Genomic DNA, 21,134 nt, shown 5'->3' with positions numbered 1-21,134 from the left:
TTTGTTTCATCCTTTTCATGAATGATGGAATGAGCCGTGTGGCAGAAAGATAATTCCCACTACTTCGTAGCAAAATTCTAACATTAATTAACTCGTCGGGGCTAGCCTTGAAATGCATTTATGGCAAAAAGGCAGAGGAGCACAATACTGTGTACTCCGTACAGTATTTTTTCCTCACCTGATCAATCAATTAAGAAAGCAACGTGGAGGATGAACTGCTACAGCAAAGGATGCAGTACCATGCTACCATCGAATCGAAGCAGCCAGTGATGGGTTTGCTACAGCGACTAATCTGTTTCCCGATCCAACTTTTTTTTTCTTTGGGTGGACCCTGATCCAGTACCCTTTTTTTTAGATGGTCCTGATCCAGCACCTGAGAAGGAAAAGGCACGGAAAAAACATATTTGGGCCTGATGTGATTTGGGCTAGAGCAAACAGAAAACATAAGTACATTTGGGGTTCTGATAGCCAGAACCAAAACGGCCCATAATACCATGGGCTTAAACTACCAGCAGGCCTCACTAAGCCCGTTTTCTTGCATCTCACTCTACCGCAAGATACAACCTCCGCCTCCACGAGACGGCGGCCGAAGCACCACCGAACCAAACCCCCGGGGAAACCCTAGCACGAGGAGAAGGGCGCGCAGCCATGGCCAAGGGAAGCAAGAAGAAGAACAAGGCAAAGAATGGCGGCGGCGCGGCCGCCATGGACACCTCCGAGGGCGCGCCCGCCACATCCACCGCCGCAGAAGCGCCCGAGCGTAATTTCGTGCCCCTCTGCTTATTTTTTTTTCAATGATTTGTTGGTGTTCCGCTCCTTGACCCGGATATATTCGTTCCTTCTTTTCGCCCCTTTTGCAGCGATGGATACGTCCGAGGGGAAGCAGCAGTCCTCGGCATCCACTGCGCTCAGTTCGATCAACAGGTGAGCGAAAACGATTACAGCAATTGATATTTTTTTTATGAATTGGCACGGATTGCCACCGGGTTAAGGTAAGCGCTGTCTGATTTACAAGGTTATGAAGACACTCGAAGCTGCTAGAATTCCACTTAACATTAGTAGCATGTAAATGAGGGGGTGAGCCCCTGACATACCGATTAGTTTGTTTTAAATTTTGGGAACCTTTTATTAGTTTTTACAATGTGAAGATTTCCGCATGGAAATTTGCTGGATGGTTCGTTCAGCATGTTCTGTTCATGCTTAGAAGTGCACATTGGTTAGAAGAATGCGTAACGTGTGATACTGTGAATACGTGGGTTAGAATTAACTCTCATTTCCATGAACGGCACACCCTCGGTTCCATTTTAATTGATGTTCTGTCAAAAACACACAAGATTAAAAAACTGATGCATTTTCCTTTCTAGCCCTCCTTAAAATTTTAAAATAAAGGAAGCGAATCCTCCGGTCTGTCCCTCCATCCAGCCATCACTGCCCTGCTCCTCTGCTCCTCTGTGATTTCCCCCTAGCGATTATCTCCACCCCTATAGACCTTTTTCCCTGTGCTTAATCCTGTGCCTGTAGATGTGGGCCCTGAGCTCGGCCTCGTCATCGGCGATGGCTGCAGATGGCGCTCCACCACAGTCGGGTCCGGCGCCTCCCTCCACTTAGGGTGTGTTTGGTAGACTGGGGCAACTCAGAATTTCTCATCTCAACCGAGATTTTGAGAGAAACACGTGTTTGTTAGCCCGGGTCAACTCCTCTCAGCTATGCCCACTTCATGCAGAAAAGCCTCCTCAGCCAGGCCCGGTTGTGAAGCTCAAATCGAGCTTCACAACCCAGCCTGGGCGAGCTCATCCCGCAAACATCCCCACGCGCCTGGCTCGCGCACCCCCAAACCCTCACCCGCACCACTTCTCTCTGCTCATTCCTTTCTTTCAACCCCAAAGTCACTGCCGCCTCCTCCCTCCCAGCCCCGAGCACCGCGCCGCCAGGCTCCGAGCACCGCGCCCCCAGGCCCCGAAGACCGCGCCGCCGCCAGGGATGAGTCGCGCCGCGGCCAGAGCGCCCCCGCTACGCTCCGCGCCGCCGCCAGTGATGAGGGACAGTAAAGAAAATAAATTAAAATAAAACAGAAGTAAGGTCCAGTACTAGCTTCTACACACTTCTATATTATTCCACAGAAAATGATCCTTTAGTCCTATGTATTATAGGGGTTTCTAGAGTGTTCTAGGTATGAGTTGTAACTTATCTCTTTCCTAGCTTTAGTAGTGTTCCCTAGAATGTTCTAGTTGTTAGTAGAGCTAACTTGTGAGGGCTCATGCAGCCTATAAATAGAGGTCCAGCCTCTACATATGTAACCGGACTATGTACCCACTACCTATCAATAAAGAGAACTTTGTGTTCTTGTTTTAGATCTTGGATTAGATCTTGTGTGTTGAGAGTTTGGCCTGAACTCTTGACGGCCCCCGCCCCTAGAGCGATATCTAGCCTACGCCCCTAGAGCGATATCTAGCGCAGCACGTTGAAGCGGTTCCTTCAACATTTGTGCTGTCCACATTGTAGCAACACGGTGGAGCTGTTCCTCCACAACCTTGTGCTGCTTCAGGTGGTATCAGAGCCTTGCTGATCTGGTCCAGCTGTTGGTTTCCTCATTGAGAGCTGCACCAAGCAATGGACGAATTGGGGAAAAGAGTGGATGTTGTAGATCAACAAATCCAAGCTCTCCGTGAAGATCTTAACCGCAGATTTGATCAGCTAGTTGAGATGGTAAGAAAGGGTGTTCCTCCTGTTGCCAATGAAGAAGAATCATCAAAGGATGGAGAAGATGCTCAGCGGAGGAGAAAGGGAGGTCGTCTTGGAGCAAAAACACCTCAACCATTGTTGTTCAGCGTACCTCAAGAAGGCCAACTTATGCTGAAACTTCTGAAGATGAAGAATATGTTGAGGACCTTGAAGAACCTGACCCCTATGCACATCCAAGAGTACCCAACACTACGTATGCGAGGGATACATACAAGGTGAAAGCTGAGATCCCTACTTTCAATGGAAATGTTGATATTGAAGGGTGCCTTGATTGGTTGTACGAGGTGGAGACTTTCTTTGAGGTCATGAATATTCCAGAAGACCGTAGAGTCTCTTTGGTCGCATACAAGCTGAAAGGAGGCGCTGGTGCATGGTGGCATCGCCTTCAAGAAGACCGTAGGCTAAGAGGAGAACCTCGTGTGCGATCTTGGCGGCAAATGAAGAATCTTTTAAAGGGGAGATTTTTGCACTGCAGATTATGATCGGATCCTATTTATTCGAGTTACTGAATTGTGCCCAAAGAAATAGGACTGTTTCGAGAATATACTGAGAGGAGTTTCTAAGGCTACAAGTAAGGTGCAACCTTGCTTGAAACGGAAGATCAACAAGTTGCAAGGTACATCAATGGTCTCAGTGATGTTATCCAGGATCGTTTAATGATGCAGCAAATTTGGTCCCTTGATCAAGCACAAGCTCTAGCCTTAAAGGCCGAGAGGTTGGTAAAAACAAGAAAGGCAAGTAAGGCTCCATATTCTCATACGGAATCCTCACCTAGGAGTAACTCCCATAAAGCGGAAGAAAAGACCACTCAACCCAAGGAAAAACAACCTGCCCCAAAACAAGTTGGTGGTAAGAGCAGGACTAAGCCTGTGATAAAGTGTTATAAATGTGGTGAAGAGGGACATGTATCTAGCAAATGCCCATTGCGGAAATTTGTCAACACCACAATCCATGATGGTGAAGATGATGAAGAATATGAATCTGAAGATGTAGAAGGACAAGATATTTGTGAAGAAGAGGGAGAAGAGGTGGTATGTGTGATTCAACGCCTCTTGTGCTCAACACCGCAGCCCGACAACACACAAAGGAAGAAAATATTTGAGAGCAAGTGCACGGTGAATGGCAAGGTATGCAAATTAGTAATTGATAGTTGCGAACTGCGAGAATCTCATCTCCCAAAATTTGGTGAACCATTTAAAACTTGAGACTCATGATCACCCAAACCCATACACTATTGGATGGATCAAGAAAGGGGTGAATATGAGGGTCACCAAACAATGCAACCTGCCACTCTCTTTGGGCAAGTACTACCGCTCAAATGTACTATGTGATGTGGTTGATATGGATGCCGACCATGTTCTTCTTGGGAGACCTTGGCAGTTTGATGTGGATACCACACATAGAGGGAAAGAAAATTCATACTCCTTCACTTGGAACAAGAGAAAGATCATCATTCTACCCAACCAATCAGATCGTAATAGCTCTAAAGAGGAGGGGAAAAGTATGTTAACTATTTCTCACACCTCTAGTGAGTTTATGGGAGACTTGAAGGAGGCAAATTTGTGTGTCGCACTTGTTGTGAAAGGAGAAGTGCAGCCAGAGGTTGAGATTCCAGCAAAGGTACATGACCTACTAGCTGAATTTCAGAGCATACTTGGAGAGCCACAAGGCCTACCGCCAATGAGAGGAATTCAACATCGAATTGACTTCATTCCGGGAGCAAGTCTTCCTAATCTGCCACACTACCGAATGAGCCCAAAAGAGCATGATATACTCAAGGAAAAGGTGGAGGAGTTGCTGCATAAAGGGCACATTCGAGAGAGTATTAGTCCATGCGCCGTACCAGCTTTGATCACACCAAAGAAAGATGGATCTATGCGCATGTGTACAGATAGTAGAGCTATCAACAAGATCACCATAAGGTACAGATTTCCTATTCCCCGTTTGGATGATATACTAGATCAGCTTAGTGGTGCAAGAGTATTCACAAAGCTCGATTTAAAGAGCGGATATCATCAAATTCGCATTAGACCCGGGGACGAATGGAAAACAGCTTTTAAGACAAAGGAAGGGTTGTTTGAGTGGATGGTGATGCCATTTGGACTCTCTAATGCACCAAGTACCTTTATGCACTTGATGAACCAGGTACTTCGACCCTTCTTATCCCACTTTGTTGTGGTTTATTTTGATGACATCTTGATATATAGCAAGGATGAAGATGAACACTTGCATCACCTCCGTAAGGTACTATGTGTACTAAAGGAGAACGAACTCTATGTCAACCTGAAGAAGTGTGTTTTCCTTCAAACAAAGCTTATTTTCTTGGGCTTTGTTATAACAAGTGAGGGCATTCACGTTGATGACTCTAAAGTTAAAGCAATCAAAGAATGGCCAACTCCAAAGACTATTTCCGAGGTGAGAAGTTTCCATGGTCTTGCAACTTTCTATAGGCGGTTTGTGAAAAATTTCAGTACCATCATGGCACCAATTACTGAATGCCTAAAGAAAGGAAAGTTCCAATGGAACGAATCTGCTGAAACTAGTTTCAAGGAGATAAAGGAAAAACTCTCACAAGCTCCCGTCTTAGTACTACCCGATTTCACTAAAACTTTTGAGCTAGAGTGCGATGCAAGCGGAGTAGGCATTGGGGCTGTTCTATCTCAAGAACGAAAACCCATTGCATTCTTTAGTGAGAAGCTAAGCGAAGCAAGACAAAAGTGGAGTACCTATCAGCAAGAATTATATGCTGTTTTCCGGGCTTTAAAGACCTGGGAAGTCTATTTGCTGCCTAAGGAGTTCATTGTTTACAGTGATCATCAATCCTTGAAGCATTTTAGAAATCAAAAGCATGTGGATCGCATGCTAGCGAGATGGGCAGCATATTTAGAGAGGTTTAACTACCTTATTGTGCATAAATCTGGAACAACCAATAGAGTCGCCGATGCTTTGAGTCGCCGTGCATGCCTCTTGACTTCTTTTGAGGCTGAACTTCCGGACATGGATCAAATAAAAGAGTTGTATGAAGAGGACGAAGACTTTGGCCATGTTTGGGTAAAGCACCTAAGAGACCAACCATTAGGCGACGGCTATTTAATGCAAGATGGTTATCTCTTCAAGGGTGATCGGTTATGCATCCCAAGAAGTTCTCTACGTGACAAGTTGATTAGAGAGCTCCATTCAAGTGATCTTAGTGGCCATGTGGGACGTGACAAGACTATCGCTAATCTAGAGGCTCGTTACTATTGGCCACAATTGAAGAGAGATGCTGGAAAGTTTGTTCAGCGATGCCCCATATGTCAAACATGCAAAGGCCAGGTCCAAAACTCAGGGTTATACATGCATCTGCCTATTCCTGATGCTCCATGGGAGGATATCTCTATGGACTTCGTCTTGGGTTTGCCAAGAACAAGGCGCGGGAATGATGCTGTGTTTGTGGTGGTGGACAGATTCTCCAAAATGGCTCATTTCATCCCATGCCGCAAGACAACGGATGCTCGTCATGTTGCAAATTTGTTCTTCCGAGAAGTGGTCGGACTTCATGGGGTTCCACGGTCCATTGTTTCGGACCGTGATAGTAAGTTCCTTGCTTTGCATTTTGGATGACTTTGTGGAAGCAATTCAACACCGAGTTAAAATTTTCTACTACAGCTCATCCACAAACAGATGGCCAAACAGAAGTGGTGAACAAGTCTTTGGGTAATCTGATCCGTTGCATTTGTGGCGATAAAAAGGGACAATGGGATTTAGCCTTATCTCTTGCTGAATTCTCCTACAACAACTCCAACCATAGATCAACAGGAAGGAGTCCATTCTCTATTGTCTACACTAAAGTTCCAACCCATGTGGTGGATCTATTGAAGCTACCATCAAAAGGAAGCTCAAAAGCAGCCTTGTCCTTTGCTGAGAACTACACAAAACTATTTGAAGAAATTCGCGGTGTCTTGGAGGCACAAAATCAGAAGTATAAACAGTTGGCTGATTGCAAACGGAGGCTGAAATCATTCCAAGTTGGTGATAAAGTGATGGTATACCTCCGAAAAGAAAGACTTCCTCTAGGCGTTAAAGGGAAGCTTAGGCAACGGAAATATGGACCCTTCTCTATTCTAAGGAAGATAAATGATAACGCGTATGTGATAGATCTTCCCCCGGAGATGGGCATATCTCACACATTCAATGTGGCAGACTTGGCCCTTTATCATCCAGAACAAGCACTTTATGAAGATAACTCGAGGTCGAGTTCTAAACAACCAGGGGAGGATGATGAGGGACAGTAAAGAAAATAAATTAAAATAAAACAGAAGTAAGGTCCAGTACTAGCTTCTACACACTTCTATATTATTCCACAGAAAATGATCCTTTAGTCCTATGTATTATAGGGGTTTCTAGAGTGTTCTAGGTATGAGTTGTAACTTATCTCTTTCCTAGCTTTAGTAGTGTTCCCTAGAATGTTCTAGTTGTTAGTAGAGCTAACTTGTGAGGGCTCATGCAGCCTATAAATAGAGGTCCAGCCTCTACATATGTAACCAGACTATGTACCATCTACCTATCAATAAAGAGAACTTTCTGTTCTTGTTTTAAGATCTTGGATTAGATCTTGTGTTGAGAGTTTGGATTGAACTCTTGACAGCCCCCGCCCCTAGAGCGATATCTAGCCTACGCCCCTAGAGCGATATCTAGCGCAGCACGTTGAAGCGGTTCCTTCAACATTTGTGCTGTCCACATTGTAGCAACACGGTGGAGCTGTTCCTCCACAACCTTGTGCTGCTTCAGCCAGGCAGACCGTCTCCCGCCGCCAGGCCACCCTCCCGTCGCGGCCAGAGCACCCTGGCCAGGTCCCGACCACCGCGCCGCCGCCAGGCCATCTCCCGCCGCCGCCAGAGCATCCTCCTGTCGCGGCCAGGATGCCGGCAAGGTCTCCACCGGCAGGGTCTCCTCATGAACGGACCCGATTGCTTTTTTTCGTTCTTTTGAAGGTCCCTTCTGTAAATAAACTGGCCCTGTTTGTAAAACTTGCCCTAATTGAATTATTGTGTATTTTATAAAGTGTGTATTTTATATTTTGATATAGTCTCAACTTTGTTCAAATATTAAATTAGTGCTAAAATCAATTATGGTGGTATCCTAACCATCTCATCTCATACAAGTGCTACCAAACAACATCTCATCTCATCTCATCTCATCTCTTCTAATACATGTGCTACCAAACAACACAACATCTCATCTCAGCTTAGCTTGGTTAGGTTCACCATGTATGAGAGGAGATAGTTATTCTCCGTTGGCCCGGGCTACCAAACACACCCTTAGTTGGCCGTTGCTCCAGCATACACCACCATGCAGCGGTCACCATACACGGCTGTGTTGGAGAACGACACCCTTGCCGCTGGGCTTCTCATGCGAAGCTCCTTCCTCTGCCCTTGCCTGTCAACCTGTCGAAGAGTGCCGCTCCGCTTCTTGCTCCACCGATCTACTACCCAAGTAACATGGTGACCCCAAGATCTAGAGGAAAGAAAGACACAGTGTCGAGGTGATGCGTGCGAACCAGGCGGCGGCGATTGTGAAGCGGTGAAAACGCTGTGGTGAATGGTGCACTGTGGAGAGAGAGACAGGAGCGTGCTGTACTGAACCGAGAGGGGTAAAATCAGAAAAGACGGAAATCATACAGTGCTGATTCCAGAAAGTCAATTATCTTGGAAAAAAGAGTCCAGTCCAAAACGCCAACTAAAATGGAACAGAGGGGGTATCTTCTTAGCCATTGATTATATTGCTGAATGTTGCAACACTGAAAAGCCTCTCTCCATATTTTATCTATAATGAACTCTACCAGTGCTGTTGCTGTTGCTAACTAGGAGTCTGTACATGTGATCATCTGTTATGTAATAATATATCTATGTTCACAGTTGGTTTTAAATATTATATATTCCATATTATGTTGAAATTGATGCCTATTTACGTATGAAATACTTGGTTTACTGGGTTTTGTCCATTGCTTTTGCGATGACAGCAGTCATCTGGCTGCTGACATTCTGCGTTGTTATCTTTTCCATGATAAGGTTATATGAATTGAGAAAAACAAAAGCCAAAAGTAATGCAAAAAATAGTGGGTGCTCCACAGATTGTGGAGAAAGTTATTGCCAGTTACCTCTTTGTCCTGGCCACATCTGCACTCTATCATAAACCAGCCTGTGATATTTGTAAAGTTTGCCACCCATTCAGTCCACAACATCTTGTGAGCTTCTCATGAACTTTGACGTTTTATATTTAAGTTATGCAAGCGTTGATGAGATTTATCAACCCATAGTTAATTAAATTGTATTTTCCTTTCATAGCTTAACAGTCTAACAAACATTTCACTGGCAGACCCTGACAATTCAGAGTAGCGTTTTAGCTATGGTTTTACCACACTATACTTTTTTTGTTCACTGGTTAAGGACTGTTCGTAGAGTAATAACATCAAGTCTTAACTGGAATTGCTACATATTCTTTTCACTAACCTGATGTCACAGCTATATTAAATTTGCCAACACATGTGTTCTGGGATAGCATTTCCTGCATGCACATAAAAGTTAACTGGACACTACTTAAATATGTCACTGTTGTTACACCTTCCTAATGCTCTGGAAATTTCAAGCAATTAGTGTCATCACGTTTATCTAAGCTAGCACTAAGGGATGTGAGATCAGAAAGATGTGATCCATTTCGTTAATAAAAGTGAAATTGGATATGCGCTTGTGCTTTGCTTTTGGTATGACATTTACCTGTTTTTGCTTTCTGGGCGTATATTCTTGATACGAATATATGATGAATCTTGTTCTTACCTGACCACTCTCTTTCACCAGGAAAATAAAAAAGGGTGCACAAATCAAAAGGACCAAAAATATGAGGAAAATGAAAGCAGTTGCCAGGGCTATCTCGAAAACTGAAATGTCGGAGGAGAAGGTTCTGAAAGACAAAAGCAAGAAGTCCAGGATCCAATCTGCCAAGTCTTTGTATGATTAGAGTTTCAACGGTTAGCATTAATTTGGGCACCGGTATATTTCTGCCCTGTAGATCAACCAAATCTATGTCTTCCAGAAAACATGGTTTGCCTCCAAAGATTGTTATTACTAGTTTCTTTACACCAATTGAAAGATGACCTGTGATGATGCCTGGTATTAAGTTGGGTGTAGTAGATCATTGCATTTTTTTTCCCCCGAAGTATTATTTTGATCTTGGGCCACTGAGCAAATCCTTTGCAACCAGAATGCATCCCGAGCCTAAAGAAAAAATGGAAAAACTCATTGATTTGATAGACCATATTCTCTGTTTCGTTGGCATATGGTTACAGTTCTGCTGGAAGAAAGGGGCACCATTTTATCTTCTCTTAACAGAAGAGCTTTAACCGAGATATTTTTAGCTGATGGCATGTGCCGGAGGCCAGGGCGGCCTGGGTTTTTAAATGATATCAGCAGGTCACGTCAGTTGTTGATAATATATATATGCAGTTTTTTTTTTGACTTGAGTATATATATGCAGTTACGCCCAGGCACTTGTGTTGATCTGATCGATTGGGTGGATGGCTGGTTGCCCAACGTGTTGGCTGATGAGAAAATGACGTGCCACTAGTTCCGTTACTTTTAGTTCCAGTTCTTACGCAACAGAGAACTCTTAGCTTTAGTGTTTTCTCTAGCGAGGTTTTTCATTGTGGTCCAGAGTGCATCCGAGAGTGCATCCGAGGAACTCTGCGTATTGATGTGATTTAATCAATAAAGCGCTGTTTCTGTAAGAAAAAGAACTCTTCGGGATCAAGAGCTATCTGACGCTTCTGCGCGGTTGAATGGGCTCCCTCTAATTTTGACACGGCTTCTCATTTCAGGTCTGAAACAAATGAAGAGATAGGTATATGCATTTTCTCAGAATTCGACAATGATATTTTCAAGTAGGACAAAAGACCGACCAGGTAACCGAACCGATTGTTCCATTTAACATAGAAGTCTGCACGATCGAGCGATATGCTTGATAAGCTACTAAACAAACAATCAATAAACATAGAAGTATGCACTCCCTCCATCCCAAAAATATTCTATCTAGTTCAAGGTTCAGGGAGAATGTAGAACAAGTTTTATGTCAATCGAAGTACGCATGAGTATATGGCACTTCTCTTCATCTCAGACATTGCTCATGTCGATCTGAATGTGTGCTGCAGGCATCGGGCCAGTGTGCGTGTCATTCAGTTGCAGTGGGCCTGGCTCTCCTCCCCCAGCATTTTCGTCACTAACATCAACATGGACGTCCTCGATGTCATTACTGACGGCTTCATGTGGTGGTTGTTGATGTGGGCTTGGGTTGCCACCCATGCCATCCTGCAACGGACTTGTCTCATCGACAATGCTGTCGGGCACACTTTCCACATCATCTTGTCTGACTCTAGTGTATTTTGCATGAACCAACCTTACAATGCTTATCAGCAGCATGAGAGTTGAAATTGATCCCGTGATAAAAAAGAGACCAGAGAAGCTTCTGAAAGTGAGATCAGCAAAATCAGTGTCAGGTACCGTGCCAGAACCCATTAGCGGTGCAGCCGTGCCAAACCATTCCGCTTCTATTGCCGAGCTATCAGGCCCTTCTGCTAGGTTGAGGATGGCAGAGGAAAGGTCATGCACGAGTGGAGAACCTAGACGAAAAGCCTAGCGGTAAAAAAAAAATGATGTTAATAGGTATTTCGAAAATGTAACATATATATAGCACTAAAGCGAAAAATAATGAATATGCAAAGGCATTAGGTTGAGAAGCTTACAAAACCAAACCCAGGAGTCTTGTATATGCACCCGAGCATCATAAATTCATTTTTGTTCCGACCGTCAGAGAGGAAAGAAGTTAAATAGGGAATTTCATCGACGATGGCCGACACCCCTCCATTCTTTGACCCCTTCCTCAAAGCAGCAGCATACTCTTCTTTCGTCGTGTATTTCATTAATTTACTTTCGCTGATATTATGATGAGCTATCAAGAAAGACCGCACAAAAGAATCATCTTGGTATCCTATAAAGTCGCCGTCACGCTGGAGCTGGTCCAGATCTGTAACCTGAGGAATAAGTCTTTTCACGGTCATCATGGATGACAAACTTGCCGTGTAGCTTGTTACCAGAATCAACACTACAAAGCACCATACAACCACAACAATTTTTGACAAATTAAGGGCTTCGAATACCTTGGCCTGTGAATGAAATAACCAATAGGTCACGTTATTTTAGAAGAAACCTATCAAGATACTGGCGAGGCATCAAGATACTGGCGAGCCAATAGTTTAAGTTTGAGGTGATTACCATGTGAAAACGTCAAAGTCGAGAAAACGAAGTACAGGGCATTGCTGCACTGTCTCGAAATTGATCCTTGGTACTCCGGATTTCCTTGCAGTTCAATGATGCACACAACAAATCCAAAGTTCCAAACTCAGTGGCTTTAGAAATGTCCATGTATGCGATTCATACTTGACGAGCACGAGCATAGACACACCAGACTGTGTGTATGGCACCGTGAAGTCTGTGGCAGCGACTCGTTTCGCAGTTATCGTCACATCACCTACGGCACCATCATACACCTGATTTTCCACACATTTTTTTGCACACGTTAAAATGTATACAAGTATCAGAAATGAAAATGCTAACCAACCAATTCTCGTGAAAGGATGAGCTGGAAGTGTGTAGGATCAAGCCTCACCCCTGAAGACACGTTGCCAACTAGCTCATCATAAGTACCCTGAAAAAGCCAAAATTGATAGCACGGACTAGGATTCACGTTCCTCATAGCAGCCTTGAAGATATCAATGCTGTAGCCAGTGAAATTATGGTTCATGGGATTCGGATCAGTAGCTTGAACAAATTCTTTAAAACCATGTTTCAGTGGTACACCAATCTTCATATATGGACCTTGGCAATCCTCGCTTGTTTTTATTGTAGTATCTAGTTTTATGCCGTTTCTTTTATCGGTCGTCGGGGTAAGAAAGGCTATACTGTCACTTCCAAGTGTAAAGCCAACCTTGGCATGGCCTACAGAAACTGTTAGAGGATCTTCTAGCCAGAAAGCACACGACGTTGGGGAAATGTCGGAGAAGGAGAGAACCGGAATGTTGTTGGAGTGGTCTAGGTGCGCGACTTGATCAGCTTTGCTCGGTGTCCGTGGCCCCCATATCATGGCTTGCACTTGGTCATTTCTTATCAGGTCCCCGGCTGCAAATCACATACGCATCACAAAACTAGCCAAGTAAATAGCATGATCTAAGCAACTATTGGCCAAGTAATGAAATAAATGTGTCTAACTGTTAGATTGTGCACTCAAGCTACAGATGAAATTGCGGGACAAGAGGTGTGAAGTGCATTAGCAGGAACTTTTTTCTCGGCCAGGATTTTCGGTAACTGAATTGTAACCAGAACTACCACTCCCCCGAGAGAAATATTGTTACCAGGAAAAAAGTTCGCAAAAATAATGTTCACGTCTAGATAGATAAAAACTGCAAATGATTTTGCAAGAACAAATGAAGATATTCCCAAAAAAAAAAACAAATGAAGTTGGTGGGGCGAAAAGCATCTCGGTGGTAGCTCTGATCGAAAGCACGGCCGGTGCACACTTATTCAGGGCCCAAGGGCGAACAAGACAACAAGGCCTTTGTTGAGACAAATACACCTCAAATATTTATATTTCAAAAGAAAAATCTATGCTCACTTTATTATAGTATAGAGTGATGAATTCCAAAATCTAAAATTTACATCACAACTATTTATTTGTACCGATCAAGAGAACAATAGCATGCAAGTAAGGAATATGTATAGTTCTACAAAAGATCATTTTCATATGCGCATTTTTGGCAAGTGAGACCATTAATTTCTTCGACACTCTACATAACAAATACGCTTTGAAGTTGATTACTCCTTGGAGTTTATTTGTCACCCATAGAAGAACTTCTGCTTCTAATATTTATCAATTGATCCTTCCGGGATTCTACAAGTTCACATGTCCTTTTCTTAGTCCCTACCGGATAAATACTTTCTAGAATACAACAAACAAAAGAACTGGATATTACTCTATCATTCAGCAAGAACGATCTAAGACCACAGCTAAACTGAATCAACTTTTCACTATGCACATGATTGCGGCAAGGACGAATACATACCATCTCTCAAACATCTTGCCAATGGGGCGAATGGAAAGAGAGACGGGGTTGGGGAATGAGATTAAGTTGTTTGTCTCCAGTAAAAGCTAGTCGTACCCTTGGAATCGAGGAGACACTAGAGCGGTGTCACTGTTTTTGAGGGTTGGGAATTTAGGCAAGGACAGGACGAGAGGAACACGATTTTTTGTGAGGATATGGAAAACGGGCTGCTAGTTAGCAGTTTGGTGGGGTTTACCTTTGCACGGCCTGATTGTGGGCTCTATCGTGGATTTCTTGGGCCTAATGCAGAAACATATTATTACACGTATAGAAGAACTCCATGGACATGGGTCCCCTACTTGCCAGGGGCCCAAGACGGTCGTCCCGTTGCCCCGGCCTATGGGCCAGCCCTGATAGGGATTAATACGAATTATAGTAAAAGATATGAACTTAATTATGAATCAAGAAATATAGGATAATACAACTTATTATTGCCTCTAGGGCATATTTCCTTCATACTCCTCCTATAATTCAATATTTGGCAATAATGTGTCAGGTTTACAATGGTGAGATTGAGTCATCCCTTTATGCTACCTAAAGGACATCTTATATACTATACCGAGGGTAGGGTTTACAAAGAAAGTCCTACCTGACTAGGTCATGGAGTCCCAAGGCGGCATACATGTCCTTCAAGTCTTGTGACCCCAAACACCTTCCAGCTTTGTCTTGGGCTAATCCTAGACGGTTGGCTGTTCCGTCTTGGGCTCCAGCGGAAGGGTAAACCCTGGTGGGATTTTACATCCATGCCTCTTGTGGGCCACCTACGTTCGCTGACATTTAACATTGTCACGTCTATACCCATAAAGTATATCCACAACAACTGCCACCATGGCCCACACCATCGGCGCCTCTTCGACGAGGCTCGGTCTCATCCGTGAGTGCACGGCCTTTGCCAACTCTCTCGGGGAGCCGCCTTGCAGTGTCCAACATGTCCTTGTGTCATCCCAGCTCGGCAGCTACAGTTCTAGGTCGCCAAAGATCACATCCATGCCAAACGGCCCCATAATTTCTATCCTTGACATAACCCACACTCATGTCGTTGGTGACTCAGCGCCGAAGCATATCTAGAGGCAACTAGTACTCTCCACCGCCAACACTCATGCGCCCCACAAACTATTCGTCGAAATTCCGGACTAACACCGTTCAGCTCGGTATGGTTGCAACCTCTCATTTCTCTATCCATTCGCATGTCAATATGGCGTGTAATGTGCAAGCATAGGACAACCACCTTATGGACAATGAACAAGATAATTAATAAGAGGTTCAACAGTATGAGCTCTATATTGATGGAGAGCCATTGTTTGTGGATGAGATCGACAGACAAGCCACGACAAAAGAAAAGGAAACGCCATAGGACCTAGCATACATGATCGGGAGGAGAAGTTGCTCTATGATGCTTGGATGGACATTGGACAAGATCAAATTTGCGGTGTCGAGCAAAAAGGAGGTATTGGAGGAGGGTCGGCAAGTACTTTCATAAGCATAGGAAATTCTCGCCCTACGGCTTTGAGAGTGATCGGATATGATGTCTCTCTTCAAAAGAGGTAGACATTTATACAAGCGGAGTGCACTAGGTTTTGTGGTGCGTACGAACATGTGAAGGACCTGCCTGTGAGTGGCATTTGCATGCAAAAAACCTCATCTAATATAAATATGTGAATACACCTTCTATATGTTACCCGTAGCCTATTGAATTTTCATCCATATGTGTAGGTTCTCTGAGCTTTGGATTAATTCAAGGAGTTCTATGAGAACAAACCGTTCATGTTGAGACATTGTTGGAAGAAGATCAAAGAATATCCCAAGTGTGAAACAATCTATGTTTCATACAAGAAAAGTCTAGAAGGCCCAAAGAAACGTGGCAATGATTCATCGGTCATTGATCTTGAAGAGGGCAGCCCAAGCATAGTGGGTCGTGCGGTTTGGCCAAGGGGCAAAAAAATTTCCAAGCAAGTTCTAAAGTGTGGATGCGATGTTTAAGGGGTTTACCGCCAATAAGGAACATGTAAATGCCAAGAGGGATGTGAGGATACACCGGAAGAAAGAGGAACAAATGCTAAGCTTTCTTGACCTACAAAAGAGACCCTTAAGGTACAACGAAGAGCTCTTTAATATGAAGAGGCCAATGCCTGGTCAAGAGCTATCAAAGTAGATGCAAAATTGATCGCCGAGGAGAAGCAGATCATGATGAACGACTTGAGCATCATATACCCAATTCAAAGGGGTTGGTACAAGAATAAGTAAATGATCATCTGAGAACGCGATGCGTGATCTCACATATTTATCTTATTTTGTGTCTTTTGTATTAACTCTGTGTCATTTGACCCTCACGGTGTGGCATCTCCTCTGGTGGCCAGATCATTCAGATCTCGTCACAAATCAAGGCCTTACTCGCGACCTTCTACCTTCTATGCGAACATGCCATGGATTACTTCGTGCTTGAGTTCACGCCGTGTGCGTGTTCATCATGGGAAGCTGTCCGTCGCAACACCATTTTGCTTCTCGTCGCTGAGGTGCCGTTGTTGCAGGATGATGCTAGCGAGGCAGACATGGTTGTTCAAGGAAGAGGTGGTCCTCCACCAATGTGCAACATAGTCTCAGTTTTGAAGATCCGATGTGGCCAACTTTTAGGCTTCGTAGACGTGCATGCACGCCGTGGGTGCGGTCTGACACGGCGATCGGCGTTTTGTCTGCGGTGTTGTCGACAAGTGGCGGTGACCACGACCGACTTTGTTCTTGGAGGTGGTCTTTGAACTCCATATCTCAATTTCCGAGGCAAGAGCCCTAGGGTTGAGCTTAACTGGGTTTGATCTTAATTGGTTGTACCTCGCAATAATGGCTTCATAGTCGTTTCTTTGGTGAAAACATTGTGTCGAAATTTAGGACTTTTACAGGGTGAATCCCAGGATCTGACCATTGGATGATGGCGGTGTTTATGCATTGTTACCTTATTGGAGGCGTCGTTTTGGAGAACCTTTTTTCAAATTCTAGGTGCCATCACCACTGGTGGTGTTTTTGTTGCTGAGATTCTCAGATTGCTTTGGTGTTTTTTTCTTTGGCTTTCTTGGCTATGTGCATCCTATATGTCTAGACTTGCTCTAGATATTATGTTGTTACGATAGCTGTGTGTAATTGGTATGATCTTAATATTAAGTAAGGGGATTGGTGTTTTGGAACATGGGAGCATATGCTCCCTCTATTTTAAAATGCATCTTACATACATTTTGAATTTCAAGAAAATTGAAACGGAAAATTCGTACATACATTTTCACGTGTTACACGCTCACAAAGTTGTTTCATAAAAATCGACTTGTCATGTGACATGTGTAAAAAAGATAAAACTCAGTGCTAAAAATAATGCTTTTTACAAGATATATTTTCTCTTTTTTACATAGATCACCTAAAAATTAGTTTTTTCATGAAACTTAACGAACGAATATATATTATGGAGATGTACCTATAGATTTTTTTTTTAAAATTTGTCGGCACTTTAAAATATGATATTCAAATTCCTCACATTTTCTTGTAGTCATGCATATATTATTTGTCTAATTGTGGTTTACAGATTTAAATATATTAATTATTTGGCCATATTATATGAATAATGCATATATTATTTGATAATAATAATAATAAATGAATGAAAACAAAATTATTTCATATTCGAATTTCTCACATTTTTCTAATAATAATGCATATATTACTTGTCCAATTGTGGTTTCCAGATTCAAAGATATTAATTATGCCATAATATATGAATAATGAAAATATTATTTGATAATAATAATAATAAATAACAAAATGATTTCATATTCAAATTCCTCACATTTTTTGAATAATAATGCATATATTATTTGGCCATATTATATGAATAATGCATATATTATTTGATAATAATAATAAAATTAGTTTTATTACTGATTTTATTTTCATTGGAATTCAATATTATTATCTTATTCCTTATTGTTTACTTACATAATTGTTTTTGGTTTCAAAAAATGTAGAAATGGGACACAATGGTATAATAGTTAATAGATATGGTAGTATTTACAACAAGTCACAATCAAATTCGCGGGAGCACAACAGGAAAAAACAGAGGAGTTAAGCATGCTAAGGGTGGAGTAGTGTGATGATGGGTGACCGACCCAGATGTGACCAAGTCTAGAAATAGACTAAAAATTAAGTGTAATTAGTATTAAAAATGGTAAGTGAGAGAGTAACGAGTTAAACAATTAAAATAAAAGGAAAAAGAAATTATAAAAATGAAAAACAATTTTGGAAAATAATAATTAGTCTTGGTTTACGAGCCGAGACTAAATGTCCTCTAGCCTAAACTCCGTACCGCAGCCACGTGGAGAGCCATTTGTCCCGCTGCTTAATTAGGCCGACCCCTTTACTCCAGCCTGGCTAGTTCCGGTTGGTCAACTGCAGCTAAAGCCCGTTACGGGCCGAAACAGAAGGGCGTGTCTCCACTAGTGAGCTGAATTGAATTTCCCTATAATATATTCCTTCTTTATAAAAATATCAAATTTGTCAAGCTGTCACGCCGTGGGAGTGAGTGGCTATTTGTCCCAGAGACTTTGAATGTATGAACGTCGCGGGTTGTGGCTCTTCCTGCGCCCACCCGGGGTGGACCACCCCATCTCATGATTATTTGACTCATAATGTTTGAAGTTTTATGACATGTTGAAACTGAGCTCTTCGAAGTTTGAATGTTTACCACTTACCAGCGTGCGCTGCCACGGCGAGATCCCCGCGCGAATCGATCACGCGAAGCTCCACCCGAGCGGTGCCGTGCGCGGCGTCGAAGTCGTCCAACGCCTTGGAAATGCAGGCGCGAGTCTTCTTCCCCACGTCGCTCGTCAGGTCCAGCACCACGCCGACCCGCACCGGCGCCGGCGCCGGCGCAAGCACAGGCCCCGCCGCGGCTGGCGAACAAACATCGACGGAGATGCTCCAAAGCGTGAGTGAAGAGAGGAACACAAGCAAGCGCCTTGTTGTCCACTCCATGTGCGTGTGGCTGTTTCCTCGCAAGCTATACAAGTTACTGATCTTTAACCAGCCGGCTTAAGTCTATACCTGACAAACATATATACATATACTTGGTTGTAAGTATGCTGGAGATCGAGATGCATTACGTAGATCTCGAAAGAAAAGCTCATGAAAATCGGATGTTCCTATGTACGCGCACGTTCCGAGAGCTTGCTAGCGATCGACCCATCGACGAATGACAGTTGGGCAGCGCAGTTATGCGTACATGCATGACGCATCCTCGATGCAGACTTGCCAGAATTGACTGCCGACTAGCAGCTTCGCAGAACTTTAACGATTAGTGTAGACTGTTTTTTTTTTTCCCTAAAAAAACAAACTCTTGTATTGTCTGTTTCAGAAAAAACAAAAAAACTCTTGTACTGTCTGGAAGACCCAATGCATAGTTTACGTCGTGAAAATGGAAGAAAAGGTAACAAGACCAGCTCTGGCGAGATAAGATTTCGAAATCGAAAAAAAATACTCTACTATTACAACATAAGGCACATCGTCTGAGCCAGTGGCGTAGCCACATAGAGAGCTGTGTGGTCAATTGACCACACAGGTTTTTGGAAAATCCTTCATATATTGGTATAAATTATGCAAACAAATATTTAAAATAAGTAAAAATACATGTATTTGACATCACGTATTAAAATGACAACACGGACTTCAAGCTTACGGTCCGCCTACTGGTCTGAGCCAGCTATAACCGTATGGACCAGTGATGTAAGTACTACGACAAACTGCACCCGACACCCCTGCAACACTACGTGGCAACCTGACCCGCACGGAGGACTCTGCTTCGCTCCCTGCAAAAAAATCGATGTCTTCTTCCTTGTGCGCACTTCTGGTTCTCCCCAACTCCGATCGATGTGCACCTCCTTTTTGTCCCCGCTTAGCCATCGTCGCTGCTGCTGCAACCATGGCTTTTCTTCTTCACAATGGTCGACAACTGGGAGATGCTACTTCCCTTTGATGGTGAGCGTGTTCAACTGCCGGTAATCGGTCACCAAGTGCCACGTGAAGTCGTCCTTGCGAACGAGCAAGACGTGTGAGGCGAAGGAACACTGTTGCTGTGCGCGTGATTACGCCTTGTTTCAACAGTTCTTGAATCTGGCGTTTGATCTCTGTCTTCAGCTTGGGGGGCACACCGCACACGGCAAGGACGAATCAAGACCGGCCCCGCTCCAAGAATGAGTGGAATTTGGTGATCATACTGTCAGCGAGGCGGTAGCCCAACGGTTGTCTTGAACAAAGGAGCGAACAAAGGACCTTTTTCTATGCTTCCACTACTATTACCATCGGGAATGGGAGATTGTCACTTTTGGGACTCTTCGTGGCTCAATGGTACGAAGCCTAAAGATATTGCGCCGCTCATCTACGAGGCATCATACGAAAGAAAGGCCAATCAAGCCTTGCTTGGCAACACTTGGATGGCAAAAATTAAGATGGACTGATGGACACCAGCCTCACCGTTCAGCACGTACATGAGTATATCCGGCTTTGGACGCAACTTCAAGGCATCCAACTCGATGAGCATGTTGATGATGCCATCACTTGGGACACCACTACCAACGGTGAATACTCCTCTACCGCGGCATACAACGCATAATTTTTCGGTGCTTTGCGGCTACAAACATGAACAAACTTGTGTGGAAGACTTGGGCTCCCCAAAGATTAAGTTTTTTTTTTGCTTGGTTGACCCTTCAAAATAGGATTTGGATGGCGGATCGTCTTGAGAGAAGGGGTAGGACCAGTTGCGGGCTTTGGCCGCTTTACAACCAATCTCAAGAGACGACGGCTCACCTTCATTCCCATTGTCTCTACACCAAGCGTCTTTGGGGAATGGTGAAGGCTTGGATTGGCATCCCCTCCATTCACACAAATGAGTGGACGGATGATCTCACCCTTGCGGGTGGTGGGAAAAGATGTTGAAGGATGCCATGGCAAACCGGAAGGCTATGGCCACTATAACCATGCTTGTTACTTGGACTATTCGGAAGGAGCAAAATGCTAGGGTTTTCAACCACAAGTCCCCCTCCCTTCCATCCTTGTCGACATCATTAAAGCCGAGGCTAAACTTTGGGTAGCCATGGCGCGAAGTGTTTGAGTTTTGTAATAACGTGAGAGTAATCTCTTATGACTTTTTTTTGGTTCGAAACTTTGTCTTGTCAAG

General features: G+C 43.7%; 1 protein-coding gene and 1 pseudogene across 1 annotated transcript; one reads left to right on the top strand and one right to left on the bottom strand.

Moving 5' to 3' along the window:
* Nucleotides 1-586: 586 nt before the first annotated feature.
* LOC124678475 lies at nt 587-9,936 on the top strand. The gene is made up of 3 exons (XM_047214359.1): nt 587-760; nt 861-924; nt 9,579-9,936. The coding sequence occupies exons 1-3, from the start codon at nt 649-651 to the stop codon at nt 9,736-9,738; spliced, it is 336 nt and encodes a 111-aa protein (XP_047070315.1). The 5' UTR covers nt 587-648; the 3' UTR covers nt 9,739-9,936.
* A 950-nt stretch (nt 9,937-10,886) lies between these two features.
* On the bottom strand, nt 10,887-18,937 carry LOC124673653 (annotated as a pseudogene).
* Nucleotides 18,938-21,134: the final 2,197 nt, after the last annotated feature.

Source organism: Lolium rigidum, chromosome 7, assembly GCF_022539505.1.
Source record: "Lolium rigidum isolate FL_2022 chromosome 7, APGP_CSIRO_Lrig_0.1, whole genome shotgun sequence".
Taxonomy (NCBI): Eukaryota; Viridiplantae; Streptophyta; class Magnoliopsida; order Poales; family Poaceae; genus Lolium; species Lolium rigidum.
This window is presented reverse-complemented; position numbering and strand designations above follow the sequence as displayed.

What these genes read in the sequence shown, in the direction of transcription:
- LOC124678475 (XM_047214359.1), top strand. Translation starts at nt 649, where the DNA reads ATGGCCAAGGGAAGCAAGAAGAAGAACAAGGCAAAGAATGGCGGCGGC. An exon ending in CGCCGCAGAAGCGCCCGAGC is followed by an intron (nt 761 to 860) that starts GTAATTTCGTGC and finishes CCCCTTTTGCAG; the next exon opens with CGATGGATACGTCCGAGGGG. An exon ending in GCGCTCAGTTCGATCAACAG is followed by an intron (nt 925 to 9,578) that starts GTGAGCGAAAAC and finishes CTCTTTCACCAG; the next exon opens with GAAAATAAAAAAGGGTGCAC.